The sequence below is a fragment of the Diabrotica virgifera genome, chromosome 2, assembly GCF_917563875.1.
Source record: "Diabrotica virgifera virgifera chromosome 2, PGI_DIABVI_V3a".
In the NCBI taxonomy this organism is placed as follows: Eukaryota; Metazoa; Arthropoda; class Insecta; order Coleoptera; family Chrysomelidae; genus Diabrotica; species Diabrotica virgifera.
This window is the reverse complement of record NC_065444.1, coordinates 93,582,086-93,596,151: the sequence shown is the minus strand read 5'-3', so window position 1 is coordinate 93,596,151 and position 14,066 is coordinate 93,582,086. Positions and strand designations below refer to the sequence as shown.

At 31.1% G+C, this 14,066-nt stretch overlaps 1 protein-coding gene across 1 annotated transcript; it reads left to right on the top strand.

The window, feature by feature from the left end:
* The first annotated feature begins 1,398 nt into the window (after positions 1 to 1,398).
* LOC114349495 (putative leucine-rich repeat-containing protein DDB_G0290503) lies at positions 1,399 to 6,994 on the top strand. Its single transcript, XM_028299883.2, has one exon. It carries the CDS (start codon positions 1,554 to 1,556, stop codon positions 6,888 to 6,890), a length of 5,337 nt encoding a protein of 1,778 aa, XP_028155684.1. The 5' UTR covers positions 1,399 to 1,553; the 3' UTR covers positions 6,891 to 6,994.
* The last annotated feature ends 7,072 nt before the right edge of the window (positions 6,995 to 14,066 follow it).

Sequence of the window (14,066 nt, the reverse complement as noted above, 5' to 3'; positions counted from 1 at the left end):
TCATGATTTTTTTACCAAAAAAAGAGGGCCAACTTTATTTTGAGCGTAACTCGCTTATTTTTAACGCTAGAAACTTGTATAAACACTTAAAATGAAGCTTTTTGTCAACACTTAAAAGTGTAAATGGATTTTTCCGGAAAAGTGCTTAATTTTTTTGGTGAATTCTCGTTGAAATGTTCAATTTGGAACTAGACGACTAACAACGTATTTTTCATGAGCTACAACTTTGCTTTTACTCGGTTTATAGATTTAACTGATACACTATGTTTTTAGTTTTTTTTATATGCTACACTTTTGCTAATATTTTTTTCGATAAAATATTTGCTTTTTCACGTATTTGGGGAAAACCGTTCGAAAACGTAGTTTTTTTGTCGAAAAATAAACATTTTCAATCGCAAATAACTCGAAAAGTATTGACTTACATAAAAAAAACTCTATAGAACGAAAGTTGCTTATAATCAGTCAATTAATACATTTCCGGGCTTATCATGAACGTTTGTTTTTTCACCCCCGAGAAGGGGTGACTATCACCCCCAAGTAAAAGCAACCAATGGCACAAATTCAACTTTGAAGTGGAGGGTAAATAGAACCTAAATCCAAATTTTCATGCAATTCGGAGTTGCCCCTGAAAATTACACGGTATCGCCATATTTCCCATTAATTTACTGGGCTAATATTAATAATTGCATAACTAAAAAAAATCTCATGGGAATAAGACCAGTTGGAGTCTCGGAAGATTCTCATCAGCGGAAATAAGTATTTTTTAGAAAACGGTAAAAATAATATCTCTCCATTTAAAATGATCATTGAATGCTAATTCTAATAAATATTGTATTTATTTTTTATTAAAACCCCCTGTGTGGCTCAGTGGTAAGAGCGCCTAACCTTTGGATCGAAAGTTCCGAATGGTAGTGAGTTCGAATCTCACCAGGGTCAGAAATTTTTTCATTTATTATAAATTAATAAATGAAAATAGTTTCTGACCTTGTGGGATCGGTACTCACCGGAGGGACCGCAGACGTTCGGATACAATTAGCGTCTCTTTGCAAAGACAATGACGTCGACTTTGCAAAGTAACAAGACACTTACTCAACACACACACTACACATTACACCTGAGTTAGTGATAAGTTATACAATTACGTGGCTAAAGGTTTTAGTTCTAAACCAAGGCCAGAATCAGAGAAAACATTTTTTTTATTAAAATACTTATCACAATCATCATCATCATCATTGGTTTTACAATCCATTACGGGTCTTGGGCTGTTCCAGATCAGCTTCCATTCCTTCCTATCCTTCTCCTTGCTCATAATCATAAAATATAAAAGTCATACTTTCTTCTTATTTGTCAAGATATTGATGACGTCGCGTCAGTTAGAAGTATTTATTAGACATTTCGAAATTTCAAAATTAACAAGTAGATTATTTTCTTATTGCATTCATAAGTTTCACACGAAGAAATTATCATAAACGTTCATTTTTATAACATAAAAACTATGTCTTGAACATATATTGGTTTTAATAAATGAAAAACAGAAGTTGTAATTTGTAAAAATGCAATCAATATCTGGAAAGAAGCAGTATTTGTCGTTGGATACACAAGAAAAGAACTATATAAATCATGCTATACATTCAAACAAAGAAAATCATTTTCCTGTGCTGAACCGTGCTGACTTTTTAAGAGAAATAGATGAAAAACAACAACATATTTACAAAATTATATACAAGGCTTACCAAGAAATTGATAAATATAAGACACATTTCATACAAGACGTTCCAAATCAACAAAAAATAAAAGATAATACTTCCATAACATCAAATAATATTCTAAAGAAACAAACTGATAATAAAGTAAGAATTGAAAATTTTATTGCCCAAAAATACTTGACACTAAATCCACGTAATATAGAACACAATGAAATCCTGGAAACAAATAAAAATGGCGAAAATTTTAATCATAGTACCCACCAGAAATCTTCAAATCAAAGCTTTGATGACGTTATATCTACCATTGAAATGAATAAGCAAGTGGTTGAGAAATTTGGTTCCATAATAAGTGATATACGAAATAGTAGGGAAACAAATAATAAAATATCGAAGAACATTAATTGGACAGACGATATCGAAGATATAGAAAGAGAACAAGAAAATAATAAAACTATATCAGGATTTAAGGGGTTTATGGAAGAGATTTTGTCTTATCTTGTATATATGTATCACGATTTGATTGGTGAATATGAAAATTGTTTAAGTGAAGTCAAAAAAGACTCAAACAGTGACAATTTCAGGGAAAAGTACAAGCAGTGTACTAAAATACCAGAAAGAAAATTTCTTCAAAAATTAAAAATAACAAGTGACATAATAAAACAAACATTCTTGGCTGTCACTGAGAAACTTGTTGTAGATAATGTAGAAGCAATTCTAAAAAACAACCAACGTTTAGACGAACACGACAATGTTTTACAAATTATTAATGAACTAAGTGATGCCTGTGAATATATAAGAAAAACACCAGGAATAGAAATGATGTTCAGTGAAGCCCAAACGGAAACTGAATATGACGAAACTATAGGTGATGACATCTCCGATATGAACAAATTACAACTAAGTGAAATTAATAATATGTTTAACGATAAATACATGGAAGCGACCGAAAATAAAGTAAAACATAAAGCAAAAATATTGAACTATGCAGCAACCATTGAGGAGTCAGATCTGGTATTAAACGTTGAAGAAATTAACAAACCAAATCAATTACAAGATAGAAACGGAAGAGACGAATACTTAAATGTTGAGCTAACAAGCAAAGAAGAACTACTACAAAATAAACAAGAAACAGATCTAATAGTAAAAAATGAATCTACTTGGAATGAAAGTATCGGTGAAGAACCAATGACAATGTTTACAACTACAGAACAGGATAATGAAACAATGGAAGCGACATCTTATATTATATCAGCGTTAGCTGCAACAGAAGAAGAATTAAACAACATAACCAGTGAAGGCGAGAGCGTTACAAATACTTTGTCACATACGACGACACAAGACTTTATTATGACCATAGATACGCAACCAAAGAGACTAGCATTGAAAACTTCCAATCAGCAAGATCTTAAAAAGCTAAAACCTCAACAAGAAAATTTGAAAACAGAACACAAACCTTTTAAACCCAACATAGAAAGCACAAATTTAAATGAAACTATCAAAAACTTAGAATGCGAGAGTCAGAAGAAAATAGAAAAGAATATAAAATGTAAAACAAAACTTTCTAAAGACGAAATAGTGCAACAGCTTGATTTGATATATGAGAGCCTTAAAACTGACTCACAATGCATTAGAGAACAAGGAAATGAAGAGTGTCTACAACCAATAACGTTTGAAAGTCAAATTAAATTGGAAAAGTCTAAGTTGATCATTTTTGAACAACTAAAATTTTTATACGACAATCTGTATATTATCTATAGCCCTCTGTATAAGCGGATTACTGATACAATAAATACCGAAGACTCGTTAAGAAATAAGTTATTTAATGAAGAACATAACAGAAAATATTTAATAGAAAACAAGCAAGACAATATTGACCAAAAAAATTTTGGAAATCAAAATTTTGAAAACCAAACTAATCAACAAAAAACATATATGAAAGGCATCACGAATATGAAAATTATTAACCCATCACACAAAGTTAACAATGTAACGAATGGCGTAATGCAAGCTCAAGCAGTATATCAAGTGTTGCTGAAAGAATACAACGATTTAAAAACCAAAAAGATTACATCACCAAAAATAATAAATATACAAGAAGTGCCCACAGATAACAAAAACAAGTGTGCAGATAACAACTCTACAGAAATATCGAGAAATGCAATATTGGAAGAAGAGAATCACGCAAAAATAAAACACGATGTGAATGACATTCCAACAGGTTCCAACTGGAATAATACGAAGAAGCAAATTGAAGATGAACTCAAGTCACAATTAAATCAGTTAAAATCAAAGTATCAAAACCAACTTCACGAATTAAAAATACAATGGGAGAAAAGTGTGAATTATCTGTACAATTGCAATTATAAAATTGAACAAGAAATCATTAATATTGATAAGAAAATAGACCAGTTACCATCTACTGACGGAAAACATGTAGCAGAACTTAAAGCTAGTTATCAAGAGACAAAGAAAGAATATAAAACATACATTTCAAAAAAGCAAATAGAGCTACAACAAGAAGTAACTAATTTTGAAGAAAATCAAAAGCAAATTGAAGAAAAGATAAAACTTCTAGAACATAAAATTAACAGCCTTATTCAAGACTTTCAACAGAAACATGTTCAAAATAATGATCCAAACGTCTCTCCAGAAGAAAATAATATTAAAGATGAAAAATGGCAGAAATTAAGCGACCACGAAGAAAATAATTACCAATATGAAGAAAATTCAAAAGAAATAGATCTAGTCGTACAAAATGAATCCAAGTCGAATGAAATTACTAATGAAGAACCAATGACAATGCTTACAACTACAAAAGAAGATAATAAAGTAGTGAATTATGAAGTAAGGAATAGTAAAAATAAAAAAAGTGGAGAGACAGAGAGACAAAATCAAGTGCAGTACAATACCTCTAAATATTTAAAAACCTCGAACACCGTTGAAAATAGTAACAGAAACCGCAATAAACCTTTGATTAAAAACAATGATAAAAAGGTAACAGAGGAAGAAATAAAACACGACGATAAAAGTAATTTCAAAGAAAAGATCAATCGCACGTACAAAATTGCTAAAACATTTGATGGGGAAACTAAATTTAAAGAGAAAACAAATCAAAACAACAAACATGTTTTAAAAGAAACAACAAAGACTCTAGTTAAAACCAATAAAACTTTGGATAAGCAATCTAAACCTTCAAGAATACCGGAAGCCAAAAAATCACTTAAACCTGTAAGTAAAGATGTTGATGCTAAAGATCTTAGTACCAAACCCATATCATCAAGCAAAAACCAGCGAGCAGTTACACCTTCAAATTTAGCGCAAAGGAAAAACATCAGTGAAACAAAAAATAATTTGGACAACAAAGAACCAGAGAAGAATAAAAAATTAAACAGCTATATACCAAGAGAGAAATCTCCTTTACTGGGAGGCTTAAAACAACAAGTAATGAAATCAAAATTATATGTTCCAACAAAGAAACTTGAAAATAATATTAAAAAGAGGAACTGTGATCGAATAGCACAAAATGGAGACAGTGAAGCGCTGGAAAGAGGAATAATAATAGAGAATAATACTTCTGTTAATGATAAAATGTCGACAAATGATAAAGATAATACAGAAAAAGATATAGATAAAGATACAGAAAAAGATATATTAATTGAAATGATCAAAAGTCAACTACAACATTTACAAGATACTTTAAAAATGGTTGAGTCTGTAAATAGCATAAAAATACGTATTAAAAATACTGAGTCTGTTAAATATTTCCAAAATATAGAAAAAGAAATAGCGATCGTGGGCAAAAATTTAGAATTTGGGGAAGCAAAAGCAGGCGATGATAAAAAATACTACAAAAACGGAATTGTAGAAGATTCCTCAAAGGTATCAATAAGTAGCTGTAATGTGGAAGAAATCGCCACAGCAAAAGCAGGCAGGTATCTTCAACGAAATCTAGATCAGATTTTAAAGGAGTTTAGAGATATAGAAACAGAAAAATATATTAGAAATGAAATATCAAAGAAACAGTATTTGAACGATGATGTATCTGTAGATAATGATATATCACGATATATACAAGACAGTATTACAACTAGAGATATGCCAAAGTCAACAAATTGTGATACTCTGGTACAAAATTATAGGGGACACATTAACGATTTAATATTTGACTTGCAAGAAGACGAACTATTGGAAAAAAAATGTATAACTCCGGCTAACAGTGTCAATTATATTATCCCAGAATATCAATTACAAGATGACATTTTTACAGGTAGTGGTCATTTTGTACCAGGAATTCCCAAAATGCGTCAGTATATATTTGGCATTGATTCCATAGGTCCTATTGGCATACAAAAAGATGGGAGAGTAACCAGTAAGCATGAACAACTGTCTAATATTTTTAGAACTACACCACTTGATAAATTTAGCCAATATTATAGTGATCACAGTTTGTATACTAATTTGAAGAGGTCAATTGGGAGCATTGAGTGTGTTGATAAAACAATAAAAAATGCAGAAAAACAGCTTCAAAGATTAGATGAAAAATATAAAATAATAATATCCAGTAACCAGGAGGATAATGTACCAAAAAAACTTGATTTCTGTTCAAAACATTTGAAAATAGAAAAAACTAATGACATATTAGAATCAGCAGAAAAACAGTTAGAGAGGCTGCAAAAATACAATTTTTTTGATGAAGCTATTCATCACAAAGACAAATGTAACATATATATAACAGATGAAAATAGTAAAATTTTATCACATGAAAATGTAACTGACATACATTATCCAAAAGAAAAAGAATCGTTCGAAGTAGAGGATATTTTTCATTATATGAGAAAAATACCAGAAAGTCTAAAAGAAAACGGACAATTCTGTAAGGAAGAAGAATTAAGAAACGTCGAAACTGTAAAATCTAAAACTGAAATAGTTTCTAGTTTGCCAGAACGGCAAACAAAAAGTAACAGAAATAAAGTTAAAGATTGGGGAGACGTTGTATCGAATTCTAGACAAAGTAATTTGAAGAGAGTTCGTCTACCAAATCAAAAGTTGTGGGAAGGCAAAAGCTCGTTTGATACAATAATAAATTTTAGACTAGAAAAAGTTAATTTATCGAACAAATTTAAGTCCCGTTTAGATTTAGATGATACGGAGAAAAAATGTTTATACGATGAAAATTTTTTATAAAGGTAGTCCCTCTCATATGAAAGCTATTTATTATAACATTATAAAATAAAACTTCCATTAAGTTGCAATAAAGTTTGAAATAAATAAAATAAATTTTACTAATATTAACAGTGTTTTTCTTATTAAAAATTTTGTTATATTATCTACAAACAATTAATTTAATTCAATCAAATTGTGTTTTGACTAGGAAAGTTTTGGGGTAGTTCTGATTTTTTTACTATAATAATATGTATTTTGGCCTGCTGAATCCGAATATGAGGTTTGCGGACAAAATTTCGTGACGGAACATAGAGTAAATCGCGAAAAATTTCTGCTTTTTCCCGAATATTTGGCTTAAATCTCGAAAACCCTTAATTTTTAGTGAATGGTCTGTTAACAGAAATTAAAGTATGTACTTAAAATTCTCTACAAATATCACTATTTATTTTTTTTTCAGACGAACCTTTCGGTCAAAAGTGCAAGTTGAAAATTGCCAATTTTTAACGGTTTCTGCAAAACCGACTTTTTACATTTCAAAACCGTTGATTGGTTGTTTCAATCAACGTTGATTGAGGTATTGGAGAAGATATCTCATGTTACGAAAGAAAACGAAACCTCTGCTATATTCGCCTCATAGATGGCAGGCCAAAAGCCATCTAGTGAGCAGATATGTGAATCTCTAACCCTTAGAACGACAAAGAAATTTGTATAAAATTCTACTTGTATTATTTTTGGATTTGACCACAAAACGCTACAATCGACAGCGTTGCCATTTCTAAATGTTTTGGTAATATTCGGTATCGAAAATATTTATTAGTCCAAGCTGTATAGTCACCTCCGTTATGTAAATTATTCCTTTTCGATTATTTTGCACAAATTTACTCAAAAAGAGATCCTTATAACAAATCCACAGGGTACCGGGCGGTACCGCGGTCGGAAAATTGTTTAAAAATTTTTTTTAAACAAATTCACAAAAATATTTTTTTTCACTTCGAACAATTTTTTTTTAGATTCTTTGGGTCATTCTCAGCAAAAAAGGTCTCTTGTTATTTTTCTCTAAAATTGATTGTTGTTGAGTTATACGCGATTTAAAATTTGAAAAAGCTAAAATAACCATTTTCAAGGGTTAATAACTCGGTTAAAAGTAATCATTATGAAAGTCAGAAACTGACCAAATTACCCAAAGATTAAAGTCCCCTCTACAAGATCCTGAAGAAATGTTTGTCATTATTTCATTACTAAGATGTTATTTTTAATTATCAACAATGAGCTTTAAGCGTGTATTGAGGCGGCGCGGCCGTCAATGTGAGTGCGAGTGAGATGCTCCATTGGACGGCTGGAATGGTGCATCTCTTTCGCAATCACCATTGAAGGCCGCCTAATATGCGCTTAGCGCCCATTGTTAATAATTAAAAATGACAGCTTAGTAATAACATAATGACAAAAATTTCTTTATGATCTTGTAGAGGGGGTTTTAAACTTTGATTAGGTCACTTTCCGACTTTCATAATAATTATTAGAGAGCGGAATATATGCAAAGTGCATATAGATGCTATTTTCAGACAACAAACACAACATTGCATATTTAAGCTAAACACGATTTATTTTGCATATTTTAAAAATAAATTATATAAAAGTTTAAAATTTTCCTCTCTTAGTTGGAATTTTATAACTTCGATATGAACGAGCTCGTTATTTATCTATCTATGGCTCATTATTATCTATCTGGACTTTCCCATTACTACCTGAATTTAACAATTATGGGTGTTCCCAGAAAAATATTATTTTATTAGCGTAGCAAGTCGTAGGTACCTACCTGCTTTTAAGGGTCTAATATTTATTTTGTCAGTTTCCGGCCAACATTTGTTTAAAGTAAACGTTGTATCGTATTTAGTGTTTTTGAAGTGATTGGTATATATTAAATTTAAATATGTCTACCATTCAAAAAAGCGCTTGGATAAAGTGTTTTCCCGAGTTAAAGTTAAGTGGAGACAAAGTATTTTGCAAGGCCTGTTCCAAAATCGTAAGTTACATTCATTTTCACATTTCATTTTTTAAATATTGTCCTATAACATCAGTAGATTTAGAACGAACTTTTTCTGTGTCCAAACACGTTTTTAGTGATAGAAGGCAAAAGTTGCTAGTTGAAAATTTTGAAAAATATTTGATTATAAATTCATACTATAATTTAGATTCTTAATTTAATTATAATATCAGTTTTTGTGTCATTTCATTTGTTTTTATGTGAAAAATAAATATGTATTAAACATAGATGTAGGTTGAATTTTTTAAACATAAATGTTTATATTTAATATATTGTTTTATTTTTGAGTATTTTTAATATGCATTTGCATATTTAGACAAATTTAGAAAAAATACCTGCATATTTGTAGTTAAAGTAATGCATATATATGCGCATATTTTGGTAATGTTGTGTTACATATATTCCGCTCTCTAATAATTATATTTAACCGAGTTATTAAACATTGAAAATGGCCATTTTCGCATTTTTCAAATTTTAAATCGCGGATAACTCGACAACAATCAATTTTAGAGAAAAATCACAAGTTACTAGGTCTGGATCCCGCGTACCAAAAAAGTTGATTAATAGCAAGCTGAAAATGTGTGAATAGCTTAACGGTGTCTAGACGGACAAACTTTGATGTATGGGAACATTGGAACAGGAGAAGTTTTAATAGTGGTTCAGGTTAAAGATTTGGACCGTCAGGCTACGAAAACTGTATTTTGTCGGATAGAACTTTCAATTGATTTGTTACGTTTTCATTGAACTCTAATGCAAAAATCAGACTGCTATTTATCACCAACGTAATTCCTGTTATTTGACATATTCTACGTGTCGGACTTAAAATGCCCAGTTGGTGATAAATAGCAGTCTGATATTTGCATGAGAGTTTAATAAAAGGGTAACAAATCAATTGGAAGTTCTGTCCGACAAAATAGATGGGATGTTTTCGTAGTCTAACGCTCCAAATTTTTAACCTGTTCCATGATTAAAACTTCCCCTGTTCCAGTGTTCCCATGCATCAAAGTTTGTCCGACTAGACACTCTTAAGCTATGATCAAATTTCAGCTTGCTATTAATCAACTTTTTTTTGGTACGCGGGATCCAAAACTATACCTTTTTTGCTCAGAATGGCCCAAATGATCTAAAAAATTATTTTTGTGAATTTGTTTAACAAAAATTATTGTTTAAACAATTTTTCGATTATGGTACCGTCTCTCACCCTGTGGATTTGTTATAAGGACCTCTTTTTGAGTAAGTTTGTGCAAAAATTTCGAATTGGAATAATTTACCTAACGGGGGCGACAATACAAACTCGACTATGTCCTAGCAAACATCTTTCTTAAATACCGTTATATGAAGGGTAGTGGTCCTGGCTGGTGATTTATTGCCGGGCTGAGAAGTAAAATAAAACCAGATGTGCGAAAGACTTTGCTTTGGAAATATTTACCTATACAATATGTACTATATTTTCACAATAATGGATTTAAACTTAGATTATAGAAACGAATCTTCTTCTTTTTGTGCCTATTCGTTTAGAATATTGACGATCATTCTGGCTCTAATGATTTTATTAACTGATGCTTTAAATAGATTAGTTGTTGTGGAGAACCATTTCCTCAGGTTCTTTAACCATGATATTCTTCTTCTTCCAATTTCTCGTTTCCGAATACTTTGCCTTGAAGTATTACCGTCAGTAATCTGTATTTGGTGCCGTTTCTCATTATGTGTTATACTAACTTTCGAACTTTTTAACGATATATACTAACTTTCTCCTTTTAATGGTGTACATCACCTCTCTTTCTTTTCCCATTCTTCGTAATACGGTCTCGTTGGTTATCTTGTCCGTACATGATATCCTTATGATTCGTCTGTATAGTCACATCTCGAAGGTTTCAAGTTTTTTCTCCATCGCTTTAGTGAGTGTCCAGGATTCAACTCAGTAGTATAATATTAAAAAGATATAACATCGTAGGAGCCTTACTTTTATCTCCAGTTTAAGGTTGTGGATTTTAAAGAGTTTTGCCATGTTATTTAATGCATTCTGAGCCTTCTCTATTTTACATTTTATTTCTTGTGAGTGGTCCCATTGTTTGTTTACTATTGTTCCAAGATATGTATACTATACTGTATACTGGTATATTAACTCAGTCCCCTGGTATATTCTTGATAACCAGTTGGGCGCCTCTAATTTTATTTTTGCTGATGACCATAAATTTAGTTTTTGATATATTTTCTTGTAGTCCAAATCTTTTACTTATACGCCAGGGAAATAAGGCAAAAATATGCCATGTTCGGAACACTTGAGCAGCCAGGTTACAAATGGTTTTTTTGGGTACTATATACTATACATATACCCAGGGCCGCGCCGTCCACGTGTGCAATGTGTGCGGCGCACACAGGCGCCAGCAATTAAGGGGCGCCACTAGAGTTGGTACAAAAATTTTACGCAGGTCACAACAACACTTACCCATTTACCGACCTTGCCACTCCGTATATCTCAACTTCAAAGGAAAGTAGGCCTTTGAAGTTTGCCTACATTACGTATTGATGTATACAATCTGCATAAACAAGAAAAATCCTAATTATTAACTATTTTTTACGGGAAATAAGCCACAATTTTACTAAAAAATATATTTTATTAATATTTTATTTTATTATTTTTTTAGTAAAATTTTGGCTTATTTACCATCAAAAATAGTTAATTACAAAAATGCCACAAGAAAATAGTTTCAGAACAACATTAAGAAAAATCCTGTAAAGACATGCAGCCACCGGTCCAGCAGAATTTATGCTTTAAAGCCATTGTACAACAATTTGACAGAAATAATGATGCTTTATGTGATATAACACATTCGGATTTTGATCTTGATTCAAAATATCAAGCTAGATGTTTAGGAGATAAAATACCAACATTTACATTTATATGCTCAGTCCACATTTATGGTATGAAGTTCTGATGAAAGTTAACTTCGTCAGCAAAAGTTTACGATCAAAAACAATGAATATGCTAAATGCTTTAGAAGAGTTAAGGGCGTAGGTAAAATTTCGCTCCAATGTGTTTTAAATTCATTATTTTTTTTCAAATCCTGAGAAAACTAATAGGTATTTTTGAAAAATTTAAACCCAGAATGAAAGATTGCATTATTACCAAGGGCCGAAAGTCCCTAAAAACTTATATGATGTTTATTTGTTTATTTTAATAAACGTCATAGAAGTGATTTTTAGTTTTAAATATCTCATTCAAATGAAACATTTCGGTTATTCTAATGGACTTTCGGCCCTCGGTAATAATGTAATCTTTCACTCAGCGTTTAAATTTTTCAAGAATACTTATTAGTTTTCTCAGGATTCGAAAAAAATTGTTAATTCATTTAAAACACATTGATGCGAAATTTTACGTCTACGCCCTTAAAACAATTCTCGCTCTAGTTTCGAATAGATAGCAAATTTAATGATGTTATTACTACAGCCAATGAAACTGTAGAGAAACTGGATGCGGAGCCATGGTACAATAACTTTCCCAAGCTTAATTGAAGCTTTATTGTACCATGATGCGGAGCCCAGTTTTCAACCAGCCACACAGTTACGGAGTCGGAATAAAAGCAGGCTGTTCGCTTACGAACGTAAAAACAGACGAACAGATGTTGGATCCTAAAATGTCATACAAAGTTCATTTCTTTTATTGTGTTCTCGACCAAGCATTAATTTCAGCAAATGAAAGATTTTCCATATTGGAGAATCATGTTGATTCTTTCAATTTTCTATATAATTTAAACGACATTACAGAAAACTCACAATTAAAACTGTTGTGTAGAAATTTGTAAAAAAAAATGAGATTCTATTCATAGATATAGGGGGAGTGGATTTGTTTGAAGAAATTATACAGCTTCAGCCTTTGTTAAAAGAATTAAAGAATGATGTTTGTAAAATTTTAAAATTTATATTTTTAAACGAATTTACTGCAGGTTACCCAAATTTAACAATAGCTCTTCGCAATTCTGCTCACTCTGCCCATATCTGATGCCACTACTGAACGATTTTTTCTAAACTGAAAAAATTATTTAAGATTGACCATCAGTCAAGAACGGTTGACAAATTGATCTATCATCCCTATAGAGTCGTCAGTATTAAATCAAATTGATATTCACCATATTATAAAAAGATTTTTCGAACTGAAGATGCGAAAATTAAATTTTTTATAAAATGCTAAATATTTCATGTTTACCTACCTATATCTTTAGTTTTTTAGGCTGTTACGCCAAAGATTTATTTTTATTTAATTATTTTAACTTACTTTATTTTCTTGTTGCATGTGTAAGAATTTTTAGTTTTTTTTGGTTACAATAAATAATTGTTCATTTTAGGCGCCATTAAATGTCTTGCACACAGGCGCTACCACATGCTGGCGCGGCACTGCATATACCTAATACATAATAAATACAAAAATGCCCGTCACCGTTCGGACGAGAATTTTAGTTATTAACAAATAAGGGTCAAAAATGGCAGTTTCTTCGTTTAAATCGGTACAGGTAAAAATATGGCCATTCAATATCTAATTTATAGTATTCTTATTTTAGTAGATAAGCAATTTGGAAGCCCAAATGTGGTGATTTTAATTGTTATTAACAAATTATGGTAAAATTAGGTGTTTTTCAGGAATTATTAGAAGTCCTGTAAATAAACTGATAGTGTTAAGGTCTTCTCTGGTGTACTTTTGGTCGCTGAATCGAATGTGACTAGTCGCGATTAGGTACTCAAAATATGTTCTTATTTTGTTAATAACAAAATAATAGTTTATTCGCCGAAAAGCTCGAAATGCGCTATCTACAGCAAGTTTGTAGTCTTCTTCATAGTATTTTTATACGCTAAATCAATTGCCGCTAGTCGTGATAGCTTAAACCACGTTTCGACTTTGTTATTAATAAATTATTGCAAAAATAACGGTTTATAATACGTTCACTCACGGTTTTTGCTATAAATTTTAAAAAACCACTTGGATTGACATGAAATTTGGCATACACTAGGCTAACATGTCAGATAAAACAAGCGATTTTGTGTCGATGTCTGCTTTTACCCTGGGGGTGAGTGTCACGCCTTTTCGGGGGTGAAAAAAGAAACCTTTTAAATAAGTCCGGAAGTGGTTAAACTGATTAATTTTAAGCAACTTTTGT